Source organism: Simochromis diagramma, unplaced genomic scaffold (assembly GCF_900408965.1).
Source record: "Simochromis diagramma unplaced genomic scaffold, fSimDia1.1 OVJJ01000501.1, whole genome shotgun sequence".
In the NCBI taxonomy this organism is placed as follows: Eukaryota; Metazoa; Chordata; class Actinopteri; order Cichliformes; family Cichlidae; genus Simochromis; species Simochromis diagramma.
The window spans coordinates 1,405,074-1,430,797 of NW_024387320.1; the positions used below are offsets into that span (position 1 = coordinate 1,405,074).

General features: G+C 40.6%; 1 protein-coding gene across 1 annotated transcript; it reads left to right on the forward strand.

Annotated features, from left to right (window-relative positions):
- The first annotated feature begins 1,733 nt into the window (after positions 1 to 1,733).
- On the forward strand, positions 1,734 to 24,326 carry LOC120717591 (vang-like protein 1). The gene is made up of 9 exons (XM_040005700.1): positions 1,734 to 1,964; positions 7,448 to 7,697; positions 8,736 to 8,907; positions 15,118 to 15,546; positions 15,930 to 16,105; positions 17,384 to 17,517; positions 20,094 to 20,244; positions 20,894 to 21,128; positions 21,948 to 24,326. The coding sequence occupies exons 2-9, from the start codon at positions 7,627 to 7,629 to the stop codon at positions 22,206 to 22,208; spliced, it is 1,629 nt and encodes a 542-aa protein (XP_039861634.1). The 5' UTR covers positions 1,734 to 1,964; positions 7,448 to 7,626; the 3' UTR covers positions 22,209 to 24,326.
- The last annotated feature ends 1,398 nt before the right edge of the window (positions 24,327 to 25,724 follow it).

The window sequence follows — 25,724 nt, forward strand, 5'->3', positions numbered from 1 at the left end:
AGAGCGAGAGTCCTTTGTGCATGCAGCACATTACACGCACTGGTCTACACACTGAACACAATGCTTCTGAGAATACAGGGAACACGGGGCTCAGCTTAATGTCAGATTTCGGGGCAAATAGGGCAAAGAAGCATAAAGCTTGTGTGTGTTTAGAGATGTTGGTTAAATGGTGAAACAAGGGCTTATTGATCACACACAGAATTTTGATACAATATATTTAATGTAATATTAAGTTTAATGCAATTCCTCCTGCACATGTATTCGAATTTGAGTTTGTAAATTTCAGAATTCATTCCAGTTTATTTTTTCTTGAAAGGAGCAACGTCGCCCTCTGCTGGCGTTGTAGAGAACTACATATACGGTAAGCGGTTTCTTCGTGGTGTGATGTCAGTTTTTAAAATATGGTTATCGAGCAGGCCCAAATACATCTTTTGTTATCATATTATATAGATCATATTTGACATCATAGTTGTCATACGGGTTTTGAGTATCTTGAGCTATTGAGAAATGTTTGTTTAATAAGATATCTCAAGAGGTTCTGCAGCATCTGGAGATTCCTCAATAGCATATGCTTTAATTACCGTGTAATCCATGCAGAAAAAGTCTCGCCATAAGGGAAATTCAGCCTGTCGAAGATGTGATGCATTTAAAAACCCAAGAGAGAAACAACTAAATGTATCTCCTGTCAACTGCTGTGTTCAAGGTCAGGAGTTAAGTAAAAACTAGCACCATTGCGTTGTGTTTTATTGATTACTGCTATTGTTGTGCCGGGGATCAAGAAAATCTCACTTTTTTTCAGATTGCAAAGTTGGTTCTTTTAATAACAGTGAAAAGTGGCACGTTCCCTTCTACATTTTGTCTCTGTCACTTACCTGTGATGGAATTTCCTCTGGCAATTTATCCACTACAGAGCCCACAGACAGTTTCTGTCTGCAGAGATCAGAGGTGAGGCGCCAGGGCCCTGGAAGTGTCAGCTATGACACCAGAACCTCGAACTATTATAGAAATTGCATCCCTGGTATGACACTAATGAGATGACACAATCAGGTGCAGGTGTTAAGCCCCTATTAACCCTACCTTTAAGTCTTCTTTCTTCTATAATTAATATCATGTGTTAAGCTGATGTGTTGCAAAAGCAAGTCCATACAAGTTAATTAAAGATAAGGACAAAGTATGAGATGAATTAACAAAGGTCTCACCATGATCATAGTTAAACAGATCCAACCGTTATCTTCAAAGTAATGGCCATCCTTACGGGTTGCTCATCATAGGTAAAATAACTGAAATGGTTCTGGGTGGATATTTCTGGATATTTCTTTAATTCTGTTATGCTATTAAAGACACCCTTAACTGACAGAAAATGTAGTCCTATTCTTAGTAATCTGTCAGTTCCCCCATCAAAATCTTCAGTCTTCAATTTACAACGTTTTCACAAAGACGTGTAGTATAAAAAAGTGCATACACTATACTATATACTGTGTTCAGTTGCACAGCGAAACATGACTGGCTTTAAACGCATCTATCAATAATGACAAAATAATAATAATTGCTATTTTAGTCGACAGGTTAAATATAGGATCGTTTGGGCGGGGTTTAATCTTTTCATTTTCTAATTAGAGAAGTTCCACGTGAGCGTCTTCGTGAAAAAATGTCAAGTTAAGTAGCAAATCACATTTAGACATCAGTTACACTCACTGACGGCCCTGACCCTTCTACAGCAGTCGTAAAGGACGACCTCTTGCGGGCCAGAGCGGAAAATACTCATTGTAACGCGCTGTAAAAGCGTGCTGTACACCCATGCTGCCTCCCTTTCTGGTCCTGCGAACCACAATGGCCAGGATCCTGTGAGCTGCCTCTCCGTGCAGACGCGCCTCACAGCAGCAGGAACAGCTGCAGCTCCTCGGCGGCAGATTCGCTGACACCGACACGCAGGTGAAGGAATATGAAACGCTTCTGAGATAAAGGTAGGTAAACGAATCCACGGCTGTGATGTTCATCACACCGGGTATTGGCTGCCCTTGCCAAAAAAAATCCGGAGATACACCAGCACGCAGGAATCACTGATGAAGTTCAATGCTGCCGTCGTGGGAAAATGGTTTCCTTTTCGCCAGACAGATGCAGCCACATAACCCGAATTTATCTGGAGCTCATGACTTTCCTTTTTATTTCTATTACATTAGTATCGCTTTTTATGTAAGCATATTATTTGAGCCGATCATCCAGATTGCATGGTTTATTTGAAGTGATTTAGTCTTGTGTGGTTAATGGGGTTCAGGGCGAGACTGAAAGGAGATCTGCTGTAACAGAAGCTGCAGCTGTGTAATAGAGAAGTGGCTCCCCTTGTTCTGTGCGACCTAGTAGCCTTTATATTAAAAGCGGGGTTGGAGATGTCTCCATCAGCAGCAGCAGCTGTCTGGAGAGCACACAGCTGGATGAGGTGTTAACTGTGACTGGAGCAGCTTCACGTGTCTTCTCTCTCTGTCGGTCAGAGTCATGATGCTGCAGTGAAGCCGTGTAGCACCTACAGTTATTTATTATTGAGCAGTGTTGATGGGTCCTGTGCAGAGAGCTTGAGGACACTGCCAGCCTGGGAACCCTCCCTGAATAGCTGAGTCAACCCATGGAAGCTATCAGTTCTTCCCATGGATGATCAAAAGTGATGTTGGCAAGGCTTTGGCCTTTGTTCTCCTTTAAATGTGCCCGACAGGGCAGTGTGTCAGAAGTGCAACGAGAACTGAAGCTACCTTTAGGCTAAAGAGAGGTAATGGAGGAGCATGGGGTAGTGCGCAATATATTACAGTATAGTTTACAGTTGTGGATTTGGAGACATAAAGGCCCTGCACCTAAAGTAGGAATGTACTGAGGTATCTCTTCAACAGCCCTCTCAGCCCGCACTACCCTCCTCTCCCTCTCTCTCTTCTTCTACTGTACTTCTGTTTAATTCCACATGAGCGGATCAGAGGGGACTAAAGTTTGCATTCCAGAGAACTGTGTCAGGTCTTAACTTTCTCCTTTTACAATGGGCAGCAGGGTGGGAGTAGCTATATCCAGTAACTGAAAGGTCATAGGTTTGCTTCTGCAAATACTTGTGGAAAAATACACAGGAACACACTCCTGATCACGTCAGATATCCTGGCAGTGAGGGGCACAAAATAAGAAGAAAAAAAACGGGGGGTGTTTCTAAGGGAGTGTCATGACTTGCATATTTGACTCAGTTTTATGTGATTTTAGCCCAGTGGTAATGTAATATGTTAATGAGCAGCAGTTCCTCTGGGTTATCTGTAGTCCACGAACGGATTTAAGATATTAACCACTATATATTACACGGGCTCACACTCTGTCACCCTTTGTTTGATTTCAGAGGTTTCACACAGCCTAGTGGACTGTGTTATTCCTGTGCATGTGTGGACTTGTTGTTTCTGCTGCCATTTTAAAAGAATGCATTTTAAAACAGTAATATAATATACACCTTGGTTGTTTCAGGTCCTAAAATGTGGCTTTTGGCTTGTTTTTATATGGCAGTAAATGAAATGTTTTTGGCATTTGCTCTCAATTCCGGCAAACCAGTGATCTGATATAACAGTGAATCAATAATGAAATGGGTTTAGCTTATACTAAGCTAAGATGAGGCTCTAATATACCTACTGCGTGTTAGGTATTGATCTATAAGTGAGCCAACATTGATATCGACCCATAGGTCTTCTTACAAGTAAATAAGATGACATTTACCCATGCCGGTGGCCGATATTTATCTGTAGTGTCACATTAATTTCGCAAAGAAACACCTTAAAACATATGATTACCTTCCAAAAAACATATTTACATTGGCATTTAAATGTGCTTAAACTGCGGTTTTGAACATCTGTATTGATATCCATCCAGAAATCTACTATCCACTGTATATTTGAACAGTAGATGGGAGTTTTGTAGTTTGTTTGCCTTGAAGCTGCAAAACAGCTGATATAAGAAATTCATCAGATTACCAGCTGCTGTATCTGGAAGATTATGGCATAATGCTACCGGGGCAGGGTGCACATCAAGGAAGGAAGGCATGAAAGCTAATAGGTGTGAGGGAGGGCACAGATGCCATGGTAACCAGGCCTCAGCATGTGCCCTTGTTGAGCTATGAGACTCATCTGTGCCATTTCATTTGCCAGCACTGCATTGGATACCTTAATGGAATCTCAATGCCACACCCCTCCTTCTCAGCTCAGTTTAGAGGGCAAATTACTATACAGTCAAAATCTCACGTTATACTTATAAGCTGAATCAGCAGTGGGAAAAATGCTACAGTGCATTTTACTTATCATACGTTGCAGCTTTTCCTCAACGAGCCCCATGCTTATTTGTTGCAAGACTAAAGTGTGCTTATGCCTTGTCTTTATAATAGGAGTAAAAAATTACTCAATAAGAGCGTAAGAGCGGGTGTGCGTGCACCCCTGAGCCTGACCATTTGTAATTACAGTAGCTCCCATTGTGCATCAGCCTCGTTCCACTAAACAAACACCCTAACGAATGTTTGCTTTACATTAGTGTCAGTTTCTGCCTTGGTGAATCTCTTCTCGGTGCAGCCAACCAGAACGGTCTGCAGTGATGCAACTGTGCTTCACTGCAGAGTCAATTTTCCGCACAGGCTCCCTCTCGGAGGAGTACTGCATTTTTGGGACAGTCTCGGAGGAAGCTCAGACAGGCGCACGTCTCTAATGCGCGTTGTTATCCCCGCATGTTTCATTCATAGTTATCGTTGGCTTGTAACTGATAGTTTTTCTTACCCCGTGGCTGCGATTTTCCACATGGCCTGGTTCACTGTGCCTCTTCATGCTCGTCCTGTGGATGAGTGGCTTCTCAGTGGGATCCCTGTGCCCCACATACCACTGCCACGCGCCCAGAGATCAGCACTCAGGGGGTTAATGGCTTTTATTCAAATCACCAGGCGGGATTCGGTTAACCACGCGAGTGACGGGTGTGATGGAAGGCTATTGTTTCCTCTTTATGCCCTCTCACTGTGCCTCACCCCAACGTCACTCTCACATACGCACTTAAGTGCATCCACAAATTTAGGCCCAGCAGGGCAGATTGATTACTGCTGTTAGATGGAGCCTCCTGCCTCCAGTGTTGCCAAGGTAACACCGGACGCTCCGGATGTGGGTTGAAGATGAGACATATGACAATCCTGTTAAAAGTCAGGCTTGTGTTTAAAATTTGATACTGCACCACTGACTTTGATTCTGTGAGTAGCATGTTACAGTGTGTTCAAGTGCATTATTTATTGACGTTCTCTGTAAGTGCTGCTCTGCCTTGTTCAACATTATGTTCCCTCAGCGTTCATCAGCCTCCACTGATGCAGTCACTCTCTGAGAAATTGCACTTTTTTGTCACTGGGGCATCATTTTGCATCAGGTTGGTTCATCCCAACTTAAACTGACACTTCATCCCAAAATCGAATTTACATAATAATCCTCTGGGCTGTGGTGTCATCAAGATTTATGGGAGCTGTGGATAAATGTCCACTTGTTCTTGAATGAATTGAAACTGAGTAGCACTTGTTAAGCACTATCTCTTTCCAACTGCTCAAAATAATCCTAAAACTTTGCCACGAGTAGTTTTATGTAAGACAGACATTTCCACGGTTGATGTCTAAAGTAATAAAAGACACTACAGTCTTGCACTAGTTCCAACTGCTTCCTTATTCACAGGGGGTTAGCACAGCAGGTAGCTCCACATGTTTGCTTTGGCAGAGTTTTTTCACTGGATGCACTTCCCCACGCAGCCCCAAAAGGGTTCTCCCAGAATCAAACTAGGGATTTTTTTTTTATGCATTTAGGCAAACATGTAACCCACTACACTATGGAGCCAGTCTACAGCCCAAAGAACAGCAATATAGATTGTATTTATCTGACAAAAGTAATTCTTTAGGTTGTAATATTAATCTTACAGACTTTATATGTACTGTATAACATTTTTAATGGAATAGGCAGCTGAGGGAAATAAAAACCATTTAAACTCTCTTAATGGAAATCTGCTGCACAGCAGTGTCTTCTCTTAACCCTTCAGAATACGATCTCTGGAGCATTCACATCCTAATATGCTGAATGGGCTGTTTTGGTGTTAGTATGCATCATTTGCTGTAGAGATAACAAATAGCCTGTAAGTGATGGGAAGAATAGTCTCAGCTGGTAAATTGAGATGGTGATGGGGAAGTTGACTGGCAGGTGGTTGTCAGGACAACAGCTGGGAGACAGACAGGGTTGAGATTGAGGTCTAAATGAATGCTTGGTGAGAGATCGTCATGTATACATCACACATTTGTTTCACAGGAAGTGAGTCTGGCAGATTCAGCTCCTGTTAATAATGGCAGGATGGAGAGAGTTCTCTTTTCCAAATCACTGGCTATCAAATAAAATGCAGTTATTATGAGATCAATTATAGTACAGATTAGAACTAAATGATCTACCTGAATGTGCTCTTTTTATGTGAATATGCAGGTTTTATCTATATTGTACGTCTGAACTGTACGTTGACAAAGGGAATGTTGGGTTTTGGGGTTTTTTAGCCTTTTCTATTACTGAAGGGTTTTTTTTTTAAGAATGTAACTGAAAGAAAACCTAATCCTAATGAGTGTTAAGAGCTCATACAAGTGGGCATTTTTAACATTAACATGGGACATTAATTATTTTCTGTTTTGTTACCTGCACCTCTTCATGTATGTCTGTGCCATTCCATATTTTTTATACAACCTTAATGTTTTTGTTTCTCCTGAGATGCATAATTATGTTTTTTGGGGGGTGGTTTACAAGTGAGACCAAGCCAAAAAGGCAGTATTTAGGCACAAGCCATAAAAACACGCATCCACACAGAAATAAAATGAGACTTGTAAAAAGACAGAAAGACTGTGTAAAAGCTTCTTCATGAAACATGTTTTATATGTGGCATTCGAATGGCTGGATTTAAGTCAGAGTTTCCAAATAAAGTGCGTCTTGTAAATAATTCCAAGCAGAGGGTACAGAATGCACTTTTTCCAAGTTCAGGGCAAACTTATAACGACTGCAGAGGAAAGGTTTTTGGTTTGGGGTTTTGGTTTTTGTTTTTTTGCATGTTTGCTTGTCTTTGAGACACATTAGAGAGATAGGAAAATATTGGGGGAGATAGTAGGGCGTGGCATGCTGTAAAAATTGAACGGGGATGTTGTAACAAATGTAGTATGTGTGCTGAATATCAAGTTAGATTGGAATAAATATCCCAGGTTAATACATTAATCATAGATAATCTGAAGTATATACCCACAACACAGCAGAGCACAATGGCTAATATATTAATCTGTCTGCTTTGTAAATGTGTCGAATGATGAGAATCAGAGATGCAGAAGCTTTTCTTGCACATATCTAATGCTCTGTTTGTTTGATGTCTTGGTGCATCCTTCATACTGTGCTATTTATCTGTCCCTCAGGTCAATGTGGTCACTGAAGCCGCAATCAAAGATAGTTGTCATTCGTCGTGGATTTTTGAAGCCTGTCTCTATAGCAACCCATTTGTCCTCCTGAGCGCTGCTGCCAAGTTACCCTCTCTGCCACACGGCAAGTCTCTCCTCATCCCCCTGTCCAATCACCGTCTCTGAACTGCGTCGGTATGGACACGGAGTCGACCCACTCTGGCTACTCCTATCACTCCAGTCGCTCCGGGAGATCAAACCGGCATGGGTATGTTTCCTGTCTGTCGTCAGCCTTTCCATCTGACTGTCTGCTTCTCTGCTGTATCTGTCTAACCGGCACTCCCATGACAGGAATTTGTTTCTTCCAGATCACATGCTGTATCCCACTCCCTGGCTTTTTTGTGTTTTTTTGTTTTTTTTACTGGAATGCCTTCAGTGAACATTTTGTAGCTTTGTTTGTCTTCCGTTTGAGTGGGCCACATGTTGGTTGTGAAATAATGAGGCGAGAAACTGCAGAGAGAGAACAAGCGAGAGATTGAGACAGACAGAGCTTGTGGATTAGGGTTGTCACAGCTGAGCGGTTCTAACCTATTTCAGTGATTGAGTCTGTGTGCTCTGCAAACGAGAGAATCATTTGTTTATCTCCCCCCTCATTCCTGATGCCTATAATTGTCTGCTGGAGTATTAATGCACTTCACTGTTTACGAGCTTTCATTAATGAGAAACCGTCAAATTATTTTCTTGATTTTTGATTAATAAAGAATTAACAAGTTGTTTTATAAAATGTCAGGAGCTGATAAAAAATGCTGCTCACAAGGTCCAGAAGCCAAAGATTGTCCAATAAGGAGTCCAAACCTCACAAATATTAAGAACAATTATTAAGTAAGAAGCACATTTTCACATTTTAGAAACTGGAATTTTTGTCTTCTTGGACTCACCTTAAACAAATAATCATCAAGAATAAACTATAAAACATTTTGGCTCATTATTTTTATTGATATAAATTAATGAGCTTATTGTCTCAGCTCTTATTTTGTGTGTACTTATCCCAAGCTGAATCATTTTATTGAATGGAAAATAGGGACCTGAAATGGTTGTTTAATTTACATTTCTGTTAAAGAAACTATATAGACATATATAGTGATCATTATTTTAATTTTAATTAGTATTCATTTCCATTTTAATTAGTAAAGAATAATCATTGAATAACGATATGTTAGGCTCCAGTTTCAGTCTTATATATCTGTACATTTTTCCTGTTGTATTATCCCAGTGGTCACCATGTGTGCTTGTTCTCACTTTCCAGAGATCGAAGCCGTGAGCGACACAAAGCCAGCAGCAGTAAAGACAGCAGCCGCTCGGAGAGATCTGTGGTCATCAATCCCCCCGACACCCCTTCCCAAGACTCCCCAGTTCATAACGGAGAACCGCTGCCTGGAGAGCCCACACCTGCAGCAGAACAAGGAGATGAGGCGCAGGTATTGGAGTAACTCTAAAATGAAAACTGACAGCAACAGTGAAACTGTGAAAGATGCACATTGTTTTGTAGGAAAGCACACTAAAACTGCAGCTAGTATCAGTTTCCTTCAGAAAAAGCAAGACCCAGTAATCCATGCATGAACTTTGCGTCCCGACCTTATAAACTCGCCCTCGCACAGCTGGCTGACCGACACATGATAGGCTAACAATGGCGACAAGGGATCAGATAGGTCAGAGGATTAGCATCTCTCTTATAGGCCTGGGTGGATTTGTACAGACAGTGTTTCGTTACTGTGTCTGTGTGTGTGAGTGTGTGTGTGTGCCTACATACTGACTGTAATGCCTAATGGCTTTGAAATCAAGGCATAGTATAGCATCAAAAAGCTGATTTTGCTGCTACAAGCAAAATAGGTTTGTGTAGACACAAAATGATGCGATATGAGGCTTAAAATGCAGGGCAGATATTTAACTAAGGCTTCAAGGATTAAAGATTCATTAGAGTATAATACTGTGTGGATATTTAGGAGTTCTTTCTTTCTTGCAGAGATTATTGGCTATTTTGGGAACATCTACTAGCCATTTTGTAGTGCTGTTCTAATTCTGAACTGTCCTCCACCACACAGAGTGCTTTAAAATCATCACAATGTACACTAGATCCATGCACTGAGACCATCATGCATTGCGGTCCCTCTGCTGCTACAACAGGAGTAGTCAAACGTTGAGTTAATGCGATTTCTTTCCATGCTGACAGTGCCTGGTGAGCGTAATACGCCTCAGGCATCTAAACCTTATGCGTCCTCCTGTCTCTGAGCAGCAGGATTTCAAAAAAATTACTATTAAAACATCTTCTGGAACCGCGTTTCAGACTGTATATTAGCAATATGGATATGTGAAATATTGCCCCAAAGCTATAACCAGATGTGGCTAATGCTGCTTTTAAAAGAATATATTAGTTTAATCCCTACATTGTGTTATTTACAATTAATATCACAAAATTTTAGGTTTCCCCATCCTGGCATTTTTTTAAGTGGCAGAAAAAAGCTTTCATATAGATGTGCATGGATTATAGATTTGTGTGTTTTATGTTAAAGTGAGTGAGAGATCTCAGTTACAGCTTCTACATATCTGTAAACAGCAATGTTATGTGGTACTGATTGGGATAATTAGGAATATCCCTAAACAGCATAAACAGCATTATATCCAACTGGTTTCTGAAATATATCAACAGCTTTCACCAAACAAGCACAATCTGAACAAGACATAAATGAGGAGACTGATACCTGCCTCCTGTCTGCATGTAGATAGCAATTGGTTGGCTTGGCTTAGTAGAAAACAAGAGTGCTTTTATTAGCCAAGTGATAGCCTGGAGTGTGACCTCCTGTGGTCTTATCATCACTGTGAGATTGCAACTCCTTGTTTTACATTTAAGCTTTTCTAGAAGCTTCACATAGGAGAAAAATATATATAAATATATATAAATATGTCTTTATGCTAAGCTAACTGCCACCTGAATAAAATTATTTTCCAAAATATTAGGGTTCCTTTAAATGCAGAGAATCGCACAAACTGTACTGAAAGATAAATAGAGCTTAAAGTAGAAGCAGAAACGAAGAAAATGAGAGAGATAAAGAAAGCACCTTCTTCCCTGAAGACGAGTTAAAGATATTGCTAGCCTGGGGCTGCCTTTACAGTGTCTTTGACCCACTTGAAATACATAGTAACCCAAAATGAGTGCATTTTTCATTGGCTTATTGTGCAACTTGCATGCTTAAAATAGCTGCAGAAAAGCATTGTATCAGTAGTGCAAGCTACCTTGACAAAATATACTTTCCTAATATTAGCAACATTTAATGTGACTGGAAAATAAACATGCGTTCAACCTGACTTTCTGACCATGTTGGAGAAGTCTGACCTATTTTGCTATCTCTGCTCAGCATCCCCTTTTGGCTGGAAAGGCACATTCCACACTGGCATGTGATTGTCAGCTCCTAGCCTGCATCCATTGTTAGCAGTGTAAGGTAATCTGCCATTGTACTGCAGTACCCCTGCAGACGGTTGTGTCCGCACACCATACACCAGTGGCAGCACCAGCATTACCGCAAACACCGTCAACCAAGGTGGACTCCAACCCATGCTTTTTAGAGCAGCTTTGTCAGATGGCGGAGCCGCATATTAACACTAACTAGTCTCCAGTGCAGAGGAAACATTCTCACAGACTGGGATTAGCATTAGCATCCGGCCAAACGCCACTTGGAGGAAAGCTGATATGAATAATCCTCCATGTTTACACGCATGCCTGTGACATAAGGATACGGTCTTGGAGCACAGTTTGTGTGTGTGTGTGTGTGTGTGTGTGTGTGTGTGTGTGTGTGTGTGTGTGTAAGAGTGAGTCACTGAGAATCTGTTACTGAGACTGGCCATGCTGCTTTGTTAGACACTGTGACTCTGTGCCAAGAGGGAGCAGTTTCAATTTCCTCACAGTGTTAGCTCTAGCAACACCATAGCGTATGGTAGTCTTGCTTTATAAACTTGTTTGTTTGCCCTTTTTCTAAAATACTCACCTACTCACAGCTACTACACCAGCAATGCATGTAGTGTGGGGTAAAAACACAAAAGCTCCTTCTCCTAAAAGGAATGCAGTAAATTTAAGGAAACCTGGCAGGCGTTTGAAGCTTTTTTGTGTGTGTTTCACAAAGCCTATTTTAACCTTCACCCAAGCTAGTGCTGCTCAGCGACTAGGCTTTGTAGCTGGCAGACTATTTTCTGTGTTGTGTGGCATAATCCATATTCACCCTCTGCCAGATAAAAAGACTAAAACACTGCCAAGGGAGCAGGCGGCAGTCATGCCCTTCCGCTCTTGCTTTTATAACCTTCCCTGTGTCAGTCTCTCCTGGTTTCTTTCTCTTTCTGATCTGATTAGTTAGCATTAATCTTCTGCATGAATCCACTGAGACTTAATGATAGGTATTAGCAGTATATTAGCTCACTCAATAATGCTCCGTTTTCTCCCTCTAAATGACACATTAGCCTTAAAGCATTAGCAGTAGGATCCTTAGGATGAATGAAATGTTTCAGTCATGCATTTCGCATATAGAATATAAAATGTATATGCTTAAGTGGTTAGTGCACTAAGACACACTTGGCCAACACATTTTAATCTCTTACCCGCAACTGCACTTCAATGTCTAAATAAGTGGAAAATAAAACAGAGTAAATCTCTACAAATAAAAACAAAGCTGTGCCTCTTAGCCAACATCTGGTGAAGAGGAGGTGCCCAGACAGTCTGGTCTCTGTTTGTGATCTGTTTCCTCCTGTTCTCTGTGATCACAAAGGGTTCAAAGAAATTGTTTGGCATTTTGGGAAATAAGCTTTTCTTTTCTTGTTTTTGCAGAGAGCTGCATGAGAAGATCAGTCAAGCACCCAGGGTTGAAAAAGTACTGCACAAACCTCTTTTATGCTTACTTTTCCTCATTTGTTCTTTTCCTTTCAAAATGTTAACACAAGTTACTCTATATATTGCTTTTGATTGTAAATATTAAAGGTAGAGGCTGTTCACCAGAACACAAAACATGCATACAGCACAAGTATGAAAAATGCCAAATTCTGAGCTAAATCTTAATCCCATAAGCCCGTGATTAGCCACCCTTGATTCCATTAAAATTGTCATCTTTTTTACAACCGAGCATTTCTCAAGTGTGCCAGAAGAGGTTTATTTTGAAACTTTCAGAATTATGACTGAAAGACTAACATTCTTGGGTTTATAAGAAAAACACCAGATTAGTGAGATTAGAGAACAACAATGAGAGAAAATTGGACACTAGCTAAGTGACTACTCAGCATCTGTGTTCAAACAGGAAGATGTTGTTTCTGTGTTCCTAATTGTTCATTTGTCACAGTGGAACGCGGAATGACATTGATTGTTCACAGATGCAGGTTGGTGAGTGGGGGGTTGGCTTGAGAAAGAAACTAAGGGGGAAAAAAGAAGACGTGTGGGCTGAATACAAATGAGATCTGGCACTAAATGAAGCTGATGTTACACCTACGGTGCACAGCTGACCTCTTGTTTCTCACATTAGTCTGGCAAACACACACTCAGGACGCCAGCCCAACCTCTCCTCTCTCTGCTCATAACCTGCTGCCATCCCTCTGCAGCATTGCCCCCCTCTTCTCTGATCATGCTCATTCATCTTCTGGCTCCCGTTGGCATCCTCCTCCACCTCCTCCTCCTCCTCCAGCAAGGCTAAGCTAATTGGCTGTGAGCTGTGCTGGAGAAGCAAAATTCATATTTATATTACAATTTGTAAAATATGCAAAGTAAGTCAGATTTCCAGCGGGGTTCACTTAGGCTTCTTTTAACTTTAATAGACTGGAAAGGATCTTGCATATAGTTGGAATCACAAGCTCTAGACAGGTGAAGAGTATATGACAACGAGCTGTGCTGCTAACAGCAGCTCCATGAGGCTCATGTGGCTTCAGTGTGGATCTAAGCACTGTTTGATGGTGCTTAGGTGGATGTGTGCGCACACGTGTGTGAAGCCAGGGTGGCTTATCTGTTCAGCCTGTCAATTTTCCAGCCGTCATCCCTCTCGCTGCAGCTGCTGCTCCTTTGATTGGTTGTCGGGAGGTACAATGCAGTGACACTCTGGAGCACAATGAATGGCTAATTACATGAATTAATGGCAGGCAAACAAAAATAAATGTCTCTTTAGAGTAGACTTGTCACTAATTTATTCTCTTTGTGTCTCTTTGTCGGAAATATTTATGCTCAAAATGACCACGGTAGTTAAGAAGAAGAAAAAAACAGACTAATTTGTGATGATGGGCATGGAAAGCTTTGGCTTATGCTGTGTGTGTGTGTGCTTTTGCTTGCATGCACATCCTGTCATCCTTTATTACTTCAAACAGAATTTAAAAGGCTTGCCATTATATTGACTTGCTCAAAAAGAAAAAAAATTAAGGATGTGCTGCATTCATGGTGCATAGACTCTGTGGGGCCTTTGTGGGCCAAGAAAGGAGTCAGTGGGAAAATGGAAGCACTGTCTGTCTGATTCACATTCATCATTTGACTCTGGTTTTTCAACTTATGTTATTTTATGGGCCCAGGTTTTGACATATTAGTCTCATACATTTGTTTGGTGTCCAAAGCATTAAACAAAATCCATTTTAAAGATCTACTCAGTGGATAAACAGTGAACCAAATGATTGTGTGAATCTTATGAAATAGTAAACCCACATATACCCAAATCTGTTTTCCCCCTTTGGCCCTCCACAGCATTTTTAGTGTCTTTCAGCTCATTTCTGCTCTACCCATGGAAGGATCCATCAAACATTTTGATGTTGGATGATATGCAATATTTTGTTGTTTGAACAAATATTGAAGACACCCCATTATTATGGTTGAAAAAAAAGAGTGAATGTGGTGGCAGTGTCTGCTTGATGTCCTCTGTGTACATTAGTTGTGGACATGAGAGTGATGCATCCTTTTATCACTGACAAACCAAACAAGAACATTAGTTGTACTAGTCTGTGTACCTGATGTCTCAGCTAACTGTCAATCAAAAGTTGGTGTAATAACAAACAAAGACGCGTGCGCTTACAATATTATAAATATTTCTCAGGTCAGTAAAAGAGGGACTGACAGTCTGACAGTTTCACAATGTTGCTGTTTTACTAGTGTTTGCTGGGATGTTGTTTATGAAGCTGATGAACCCAGTGTATCTACCTAGCACCACAAACAAATCAATTCATACAGCTTGGACATATTTTTGGGGAGTTTTGCTTCTGTACCACCACCACCACACTGGATTTTAAGTCAAATCATCAAGATGTGTTCAAAGTGCAGACTTTTAGTTGTAAATTTAGGGGTTTAACAAAAGTATTGTTTAGTAGTTTTAGCCATTGTTATGCATATATACATCATTTTTACTTTTGAACCTCTGACAGTGGTGGACTATGAGTGAAAATGGCTATAACTCTTTTTGTTAAACCCCTTAAATTAAAAAAGAAGGCCTGAAATTTATCATATCTTTAATTAAAATTCCAGTTTTGGTGTATAGAGGAAAACTTCCCAAGACTTTTGCAGTCTTTTAATAAATGACCTGAAATAGGTAAATACTTTAATTGACAGCATACACAATACAGCAGACCCAAATGTACATCTGTGGCATGAAACCCAGATTTCCTTCATGTATTCCTTTACATCCTTTCAGGATGATAACTGGGGAGAAACCACTACCGCTGTCACAGGAACGTCAGAGCTCAGTGTTTCCCAGGAGGAGGTGGTGGGCCTGGGGAAAGGAATACAAGACCGGACCCAAGGCTTTCGCCGTTACCTTCCCTTGGCTGTGGGCTCATGCGTGGGGCTGCTGGTGCTCGCCACGCCCTTGGTGTTCCTGCTTCTACCAGCAGTAATGTGGCCCGACAGGCTGCAGGTCTGTGGTGCAGCCTGCGAGGGGCTCTTCCTCTCCATTTCCTTCAAGCTCCTCATCCTCCTGGTAGCTGTTTGGGCCTTGTTTCTGCGACCCAACCGGGCCTGCCTGCCAAGAGTGTGTGTGTATCGTGCCTTCCTCATCACACTCACACTCCTGCTCACTATGTCTTATTGGCTCTTCTATGGGGTCCGGATCCTTGATGCTCAGGTGGGTTTGAGATGTATTTAATTTATTTATGTATTTATTTATGTATTTTCTTAATTTTGCACATTAAGCAGTGAACTTTTTTTTCATGAGTCAATCTTTTTAGATCATTTAACAAATAGTTAACATGCAAATACACAATTTTTTTCCGAGTTTATTTCCTTTATTGCTTTAATGGTGTTAAATGGCTCTTAGATAAAGGTTGATTGATTCGGTTTTTGGGACATATTGTTTTTGTTTTTTATGGTATGTTGTTTGCATGTAGCCGAGTATTAGTTCAGTTTAATCCATTTAGTCTTAAATAAAGCTGTAATTTGTTTTGTTTTTTTAAGCTTTTATCTAATGAGAATGAAAGTTTCATTAAGCCCATGGTGTGGTCCAAGCAGGATGAGGATTACCACGGCATCGTCCAGTTTGCTGTGTCCCTCGTGGACTCCCAGCTGTTTGTTCACTACCTGGCAGTCGTACTTCTGGAACTCCGCCAACTCCAGCCCTGCTACAGCGTGTGTGTCATCCGCTCCACAGATGGAGAGACTCGTCACTACAACATAGGACAGCTCAGGTGAGCACGCTGCAGTTGCACCATATTAGCTTTGTGTGTCTTTCCTAAAGCAAACACAAGGCTGACCGACATAGATAAGTTTCATACTTTCGCATGCGGATATAACCTTTCTGTACTGTGCACAGTAAGTACACAACGGTGCTCAGCCACACTCTCCTTGTTGATGTATTTGTGTAATTGGAAGCTTATGGCCACAGGGAAGACAGGCACAGGCAGTAATTGAGTTACTCTACGGTGACCTCGGCTAGTGTGCTATTCTAGGAGTTCGGAAAGGAGAGATGAGAAAAAGCGACTCGTCATATGACTGTCTTTGTTTCTTCTTTGGACAAGTTTATTACTATGACAAGACTAGGAGACATTAGTATTTATGCTTGTTTAATGAGGCTAACAGTTTAATGGGTTAATAATGGGCGTTCTTCGGATTCCTAATTTGTGGAATGGTAAACAAGAGGTTAGGACCTGCGGAGGAGAAAGAAAAGGATTCATACTGCATTAACTGTTTCCAGTAATTTATATGGCTTACTTGGTTGTGGTGGCTTACATGGTGACACTGTAAATGGCTTCATGTCAGGTCAGTTGAGTCTTCATTGGTTGAAGAGGACAAATATGAAAATTAAATTGTCGATGACTCAATTCTCAGCAGCTCACGTGGTACAGTGCTGCAGCTTGTATAAAGGCTGAATCCCTCTTAACTCTTTACCCCCCACTTGGATGCCTACTAGCAGTAAGCCTTTTTTTCTCTTTGCTGAACTGAGTGAACTGAGAGCTACTGAAACCTGTTCTGACAGTCGTCGAGCCACATCTTTTTTTACATATATTGAGGTGTCTTTAACTTTACAAGAGAGGTCGCTAAATGTCTTTATGGGGGGAAAGAATTAAAATCTTTCTCTGTCAAATAAAGTCAAAATAAAATCTTTAAAATAAGAAGCCAGGGATGAGGGATTATAAAGTAGTGAGCTCACCAGCCTGCTCATCTTTTGTCAGATGCTTGCACTGAGGCATAAAACAACAGATTCTCCCACTGAACTGTCGGCGATTGAGGTGCATCGTTGGTAATGTAGATGCAAAAGTTTGGCCAGTAAGAGGATTTTATTAAATAAAATAGATCACATCTGTGCTAATGTTTGTTCTCAAATTGTTTAATTGAATTTCTAAATGACGACATTATCTTGTAATTCAATCACTGTTTAGTGGGCTGTTCGTTCACCAGATTCAAGGGGATTTTATACTGTCTTGTACTGTTTTTAAGTTTTCTCTTTTCTCTCTTGCCTCACACAGCATTCAAAGGGCCGCTCTGTCCATTTTGGAGTATTACTACAGAGATTTTCCACTCCATAACCCGGCCCTTCTCTCTGCTTCCAAACACCGAGCTGCCAAACACCTGGCTGGGTTAAAGGTCTACAATGTAGACGGTTAGTTGCCTCATATGTCCCAATTATTTATTTTTTTCCTGTACTACACTTCTCAAATCAATTAATGGAACACTCTGGAAATACATCAGATCTCAATGGGGGGGAAAAGCTATACTGACATGGACTGGGTAATGTGTTAGGAAATAAAAGATAACACATCGTTTGATGAAAATGAAAATGATCAACCTACAGAAGGCTGAATCTATGTCACCCCAGAATAAAAGTTTCAAAGAAAAGCATGCTGCAGGCATGTTTGTTTGTCCCCTGCATGCCTGATAACACTGGGGCATGTTCCTAATGAGAGGAAAGAGATGATGTCCTGGGGATTTCCTCCCAGATCTGGACCATAGCATCACTGAGCTCTTGGACAGTGAGGTGCAACCTGGTGATGTTTGATGGACTGAAATATGATGTCACAGAGGTGCTCTATTGTGTCCTTCACAAGGTCAGGGTAGCATGGGGGCCAGTCAACGGTATAAATTTCTTCATTGTCCAGGAAATGCCCGCATACTCTTGGCACATGGGGCTTGACATTGTAGTGCTCCAGGAGGAATCCAGCAACCACTGCACCAGCACAGGGTTTGACAGTGGGTCCGAGGATTTCACTGGTAGCAGTCGTGGCCCATTGCCTAGCCTGTAAGATACGTTTTTTATGTTGGAGAGCTTATTGAACCATCAAATAATAATTACATTTTAATTTCCATATATGAATTTTCATTTGTATCATATTTGCTACATCTGGCTGTTTTTTAAAATTGCTTAAAAATATATTGGGTTTTTCACGTAGAAACATCGGGTCCTCAGGATACCCTTCTGAAGTCTGTTTCTGATTGGTCAGACACATTGTTTGGACATTTTCACACCATACCCTGCTGGAGATCATTTTGCAGCTCTGGCAGTGTTCATCCTGTTCCTTCTTAAAAAGAGGAGAAGAAATTAACAACAGGTGCACCTGTTATTAATTTCATTAACACCAAAGCAGCTCAAACTGATTAACAACCCGCCCTGCTAATCAACTAGACTTGATGCTACACTCGCATAAAAAGTGTTCCTTTAATTTATTTGTGCACCGCATGTAATATTTCTGCTGATGTCCCTTTGTTTATACCGTTACTTTCCCTTGTTTTAACTGTCTTCTCCTCGTTCTGCTTGCTGTGATACTCTGGTTTCAATGAGCAGCTTTGAAAAACAAACTGAGAACATACCGTTTTGACAGTAAATACAGATAAAAGCCCTCACCATCACAGGGAGACACTAATTTCACGCTTCAGTCGTGAAGCGCCACTCTGAAGCTTCCCTCTCTGACATAATGCATATATTGAATTTGCAGGGGGAAAAAGCACTCTTCTAAATGCTACAATTTTCTTGATATATTACTTTCTTGCACACATCCTGTAATGCCACATATCACACTCTTTCCTGGAGTTAAAAGGGTCTTCCACTCAACACCTATTAATCTCCCACTGGCTGCGCAGCGCTGGATTTGTTGATGTATAAAGCAGGGATGCAATGTTGGATACCGTGTCCTCACAGTGCTTTTCATCCACCCCACCCCCTCTCCTATCAAAGTGCAATGGAAGGGTCTCTAGGCGGCCGTGGAATTCCAAGCCTTAAATAATTCATCAGTGTAACGCTGATTTCTCAAATACTCCCACATCTCTCCTTCCTCCTGCTCACACTGTCTCCAGCTCGTTCTTTCCCCTTTCTTTCCCGTCGTCAACTCCCACACATCTCCCTCACGCTATACCAGTCAGTCACTCTTCTCATTGTACAAGCAGTACAAATATGTAGGGCAGGATGTATAAGGATGTTTACTCTTATTTTCATTGGAAAGTATCTACAGTGCTTCTTTTGCAAATGATCTGACTGCATTTGCTCCACAGTACTCGCACTGGGAGGATTTTTCATCCATATTTCATCACTAAATTCAGTTTCTCTTTCTCACCTGCACGCACAAGCATAAACAGACGCCCATGCAGATCAGATTAATAATTTATATCCTTGTCTGACCTGCAGCATTTACCATCTATAACCACCCCCAGATTTAGTGATCTTCATGAATATGGACCAGATATTACTCCGCCTCAGTGACACCACAGGATCTCTAATATACTGCTATATAAGCCCCATTAGTTTTATGGGTTTGCCACACAAACCAGTAAATTCACACATGGTCTTTGATGTGTAAAATAATGAATATTTAATCCAGACCCCCAATAAAAAGGTTTCTGCATCATAGAGTGTGTGTAGAAATGTGGATGCTTCCAGTGGAAATTGCCTCTTTTCTCAGTGCTAAAATTAAGAATGTTTTGTGATTCAGACTGGCGACACTACCCAGATAACTATCAAACCTTTCTCACAGTTAAGTGGAGGATAAAATGGGAATAATACTGGCTGGGAAGGTCGATTTACAGCTGTTTTACACCACTAATAATAAGATCTGAATTTGTCCTTCATTATGAGTTTTCCCTCAATCATTCAGATTGAGATACTGTCCATTAATCACTGGTGGGGGACTGCCCTCCCAGGTCAGGCTGATTTAACCAATTTACTACTGTCCTTTCTTTCTGATACAGCCCCAGGGAATGCAGCAGGGGCTCAGCCAAGTAATGGAAATCAGTCACGGGCTATGGTTACAGCTGCCGGCAAACGTAAAGACAGCGCCCACAATGAGCTGTACTACGAGGAAGCCGACTATGAAAGAAGAGTCCGTAAACGTAGAGCCAGGTGAGTCATGGGAGCAAAGTGTCACACTGTTACAGTGGCTTAATAATTCTGCATTAAATCTGTACCACAGTTATTCTGTAACTTACGCTGTAGCCACATATCCACATCCCTAGAAATTTGTAATGGGCTGGCATGTTAATGCCAGCCCATTACAAACTTTAATGGCCCGTTTACCTCTATGTGTTTCTGGCTACTTCTTCTTGGGAAGAAAATAAATCAACTTCAAGAGAAAAACCCTACCGCCAACTACCGTTTTGGAAGCGACAGAGGCACAACAGGACTGTTATAAATCTAGTGTTAGCCACTTGCACATGGTTTGTCGTAGGTTCCACATAGATTCTGCACAGAAGTAGAAATCAAACTTGTGAAGCTGCACATACTGGGATCGCTGGTGCATGCACATGTGTAGTTAAAAACAACTGTCAAGAGGACTAGGCTGTGAGAAAGCACTTAGCTATGCACGTTATTATGTAAACTTGATGACTAAAAAACTGCATGGAAAGTCCTCCACAGTACGTTTAAATACCTTTACTTTAACAGATATATACGTCTGCAGTTTCGTTTAATCTGTCTTAACATTAGGGTGCTGCTCAATGATCAGTAAAAACAACTGTATATAGCCAAATACAATGTGGTATTTCTCTGTCAGGCTGGTAGTTGCTGTTGAGGAGGCCTTCACACATGTCCGCCGCATGAAGAAAGAAGATGAGCGTGCAACACCGTCTGACATTATGGATGTGCGAGAGGCAGCTCTGGCTATATTTCCTTCTATGGCTCGGGCCCTGCAGAAGTACCTCCGCACCACCAGGAGGCAACACTGCCACAGCATGGAGAGCATCCAGAAGCATCTTGCTTTCTGCCTGGTCAATAACATGAGTCCTAAGGTCAGATTTGTTGTCAATAGCTTTACACTAAGGCAGTGTTTACCAAGAGGTGTAACTTATGACAAAAGGATAGCAGAAAGAGTGAAAGGGAAGGTTTACAAGATGATAATGAGATCTGCTGTGATGAATGAGGTGGAGATGGTGGCACTAACAAACAGGAGTTGGAGCTAGAGGCAAGAGATCAAGAGGTTTGAAGACAAAAACTTGTGCAGAGGAGGGATAGTGGATGTACTGGACAAAGATGATGTTGAAGATTGAGCTATCATGAGGAAAACAGGAAGTTCACAGAGAAGATTTATGGATGTATTGAAGGAGGAAATGCAGAGGAGAATGCAAAGGATGGGGTGATATGGGTATGGGTGATATGAGTTGGAAGAGAGGCTGTAATGACATTTATTTTTTTATGTCTAACAAGCTGTGACTCAAACTGAGTAAATAACATCAGCTATCAGACAGAAAGTAAATGGAAGCATTACTTAATCGTGTCACATCAGTGAAAAGAGGTTTTATTAGTTTTGTATGCATTCTTTGCTAAATCCCCCTTGTGCATCCATTTAATTTCAGTTTTATTGATTAATTTATTTATTATCATATGATGAAACTAAAAGAGGGGCAAGCTGTCATTCAAGAAGGGCCATGAGGTCAACTTTTATTGGTTCACTGACATTAGAAATGGTTTCATCGGTCAGGAGATTGTTAATAAACTGAGTTAATCTTGCCATATAGATGTTATCCCAAGTTTTGTCTTTACACATCAATTTTGTTTTGTTTTTCATTGTGGGTACTTTGATATAATCAGCTGCTTCTCTGTGTGCGTAGGCCTTCCTTGAGGCTTATCTCGTGCCTGGTCCAACCCTGCAGTACGGCCCCGAGCGCTGGATGGCTGATCAGTGGACCTTAGTGAGCGAAGCGTCTGTGACCAGCGGCATTAAACAGGGGACAGAGTTCCTTCTGAAGTGTCTCGACTTTAGCTTAGCCATCACCATCAAGAGCATCCCTTATATCCGACTGACCGAAGAGTACATCGATCCCAAGTCGCACAAGTTTTTACTGTTGCTCCAATCAGAAACTTCAGTTTAACAGTGGCAGAGTGGACGAGCGCTGCTGCTCTGGACTTGCAGAACTGTTGCAGTTATCCAACTGAATTTTTTCAAGAAATATCTTTTTGTACTGTTTTTTGTACCTATGTTTATGTAGTTTTCTCACATATAGAGTATTTATGTCTTTGTCTTTGTCCCAGGAGTCTTGAAAGATGATAAAAGACACAAAATGAGGAGAAATGCACTGAAATGTCCTCTGTCGTGACATTTGCAGAACACAGTTCAGTTATGTCTCTATGCACTACAGATGACCCTCACAAACGTTTAGCTTCCTTTACGTGCATGTGCCGGTGCGTGCCTGCATAGGAGCGTTTGAGATTTTAAGAATGCAAATGTGTGCGTTAGTGTGGTTTTTATCGTAGTGTACACTGGGGTCTGTCTCTCTCCAAGACATTTAATATAAACTGAACCTCTCTTTTTTCAGTCTAAGCAGTTATTATTTAATTGTCTTGTATTGGAAATGTATGTACAGTATTTATACGTGAATAATACTTTATCCCTACAGACTTTTTATACCAAAATCATGTATCACTTGAATGATTTTTTTTATCATTTCAAACATTTTTTTTTACCCTGTCTGTCTGCGCTGTACTTGTTACGATAATTGGACTGTAGATAGACGTGTTTGTAGTTGTCAGATCATTCAAAGAAGTCTCATGTACTAAAAAAAAGCAGAGGAAGAAGACTGAAAAATCATAAATAAATTGATTTGTTAAACATAGTAATTAATATTAAAAAAAAATTAAAATAGGCCTTCATTTATAAAAAGGTGTCATAAATTATAATTTCTGTACTTAGCTGATGAGAGACAGCTAGGTTTGTTGTGTCCTGGCATTGATCAACCAATCGGATGGGCCATGTATTTGCACAGTGAAGCAGAAATTATAAAAAGAATTAAAGCAGATAAATATAGAAACCTGACTGTCCTACTGTGGGAGCGATGGAGCCTGTCCCAGCTCCAATACCTAAATAAAGAAACTACTATCCATTAAAAAAATGTTTTACCAACTATCCAATCCAGAGTTGTGCGGATGGCTACACCTGAATACTGTTAGGATATTTCATGTTTCATCTTTCCGTCTTTCTTTCTCCCTTTTCTTTTCCCCAGTCAAGTCTGTCCCGTGTTCAGCAAATGAAAATAAAATAAACAATAAAAGCAAAGGTGAATCAAATAGACCAATACGGCAAGGCTGGGATGGTCCAGTTGGTAAAGTAAATCCGTAAATTTCAAGTTAAAATTTTACCCACTGCTGTATTATTTCAGAACATATGGCCCTGATTTTCATCTCGATTTGTTTTTTTATTATGGCTCCATGTAATGTAAATCTTGTTGGCCAGTGTCCTATAATCAGCCACAAGCTTAATGCAACACACAACCTAAAGGATTACCTAAAATCAGATTTCTGAAGAATTTCAAAACATTAAGTACTTTATGTACAAAATGAATCGCTCACTCCAAAATTCATATTGCATTATTTCATGCTGCAAGCATTCAAGAATTAAAAAAACAAACAAAAAAACAATAGTAATAACTTACTGTGAACAACTCAACTCAGTATCAGTATTTGTGCTGCCAGTATTGGACATCAGGGTGTCTCACTACTGCCACCTGCCTACAACTACTGGAACACTGTTCTAGGCATCAGCTGTTAATGAGTGAGGATATTTGATGTGTATTTTTTAAACTTTTTCTACTTATAAGGCTTGATGTGTTGTAAGTTTATATTTACAAGAGTGTTGCTGTGCTTACAGAGGGTGTAGTTTTGTTTTGGACTCTTTAGGGGTGTTGGTGGTTGTAAATACCTTCTCTTGTACGACTACACACGTGCCTGGTTTGACATATTTAGGATGTGCTCAGCATACATGTGCGGTTTTTCAAGTTTGTGTGTTTCAGCATATGTGTGTGAGAAAGAAACTGAGTAAAACAGAAAAGAAGAAAACACAGAGATCGCTTTCCCAAATGTCCAAATGTGATGCAGCTGACAGGTCGTGAGTTGCTCCCGTCTCCTTTTATACAGCATAACATTGAACATTAATGCAGCGGTGTCAAAGTCACATTTGTACAAAAAATAAAATAAAATAAAAATGAAGAAATAAATATTTGTACTGATGTTTTCAGGGAATTTGATTGTTGTTCTACTTCCATGTTGTGATGATTAATAAGTGTAGTGGAGAAGTTTTTAAAGATTTAACTACATTTACGGTTACTTAGTTATGGCTGCTACTAGAAGGGACATTTGTGGCTCCTTTATGTGGCATCTAAGGCTTACAGTTACTTTGATCTCATATTATATTAATTATGCAGCAAGATGTGTATATTCTTCTAGGAGACGTTTGGCTATAAAAACTTTATTATTAGTTATGATCAGTTATCTGCCTAATAAATCACTTTTTTGAGATTTCCAAAATATTTCTTCTGTTATGACAGTTGGTCTAACAAACTTGTTAACCATACATATTTACATACAATAGTAGCACTTATTATATGTAAATAAGAAAATTTCATGTAATTTGCTTTCATGTAAAGTGTATTTTTGGCACAATTAACATAATATGTTTGCAATACCATAATTCCTTACTCATTGCTACACATAACTTTATTTTATGGACATCTATGGTTTGATTTCATTGCATCTGTGGGTTGGATGGATTGTTCTGTACTTATTTTACCTGCTGTATACAGTGGCTTGCAAAAGTATTCGACTCCCTTGAACTTTTCCACATTTTGTCACATTACAGCCACAAACATTTTGGCCAAAAAGTTCCATGTTGGTCTCATCTGCCCAGAGCACCTTCTTCCACATGTTTGCTGTGTCCCCCACATGGCTTGTGGCAAACTTCAAATGGGACTTCTTATGTTAACAATGGCTTTCTTCTTGCCACTCTTCCATAAAGGCCAACTTTTTGCAGTGCACAACTAATAGTTGTCCTATGGACAGATTCCCCACCTGAGCTGTGGATCTCTGCAGCTCGTCCAGAGTCACCATGGACCTCTTGGCTGCATTTCTGATCAGCGCTCTCCTTGTTCAGCCTGTGAGTTTAGATGGACGGCCTTGTCTTGGTAGGTTTACAGTTGTGCCATACTCCTTCCATTTCTGAATGATCGCTTGAACAGTGCTCCGTGGGATGTTCAAGGCTTGGGAAATCTTTTTGTAGCCTAAGCCTGCTTTAAATTTCTCAATAACTTTATCCCTGACCTGTCTGGTGTGTTCTTTGGACTTCATGGTGTTGTTGCTCCCAATATTCTCTTAGACAACCTCAGAGGCCGTCACAGGGCAGTTGTGGAGCTGTTTTGCAAAGAAGAATAGGCAAGAATTTCAGTCTCTAGATGTGCAAAGCTGGTAGAGACATACCCTAAAGCAGCGGTCCCCAACCTTTTTTGCGCCACGGACCGGTTTATGCCCGACAATATTTTCATGGACCGGCCTTTAAGGTGTCGCGGATAAATACAACAAAATAAAACTAGTACCGGTACTGAAAAAAAAAGATTTATTCA

Coding starts and splice junctions, on each gene's coding strand:
- LOC120717591 (XM_040005700.1), top strand. CDS start 7,627: ATGGACACGGAGTCGACCCACTCTGGCTACTCCTATCACTCCAGTCGC. Junction 15,547..15,929: donor TCCGGATCCTTGATGCTCAG/GTGGGTTTGAGA, acceptor TGGTCCAAGCAG/GATGAGGATTACCACGGCAT. Junction 17,518..20,093: donor AAAGGTCTACAATGTAGACG/GTTAGTTGCCTC, acceptor TTTCTGATACAG/CCCCAGGGAATGCAGCAGGG.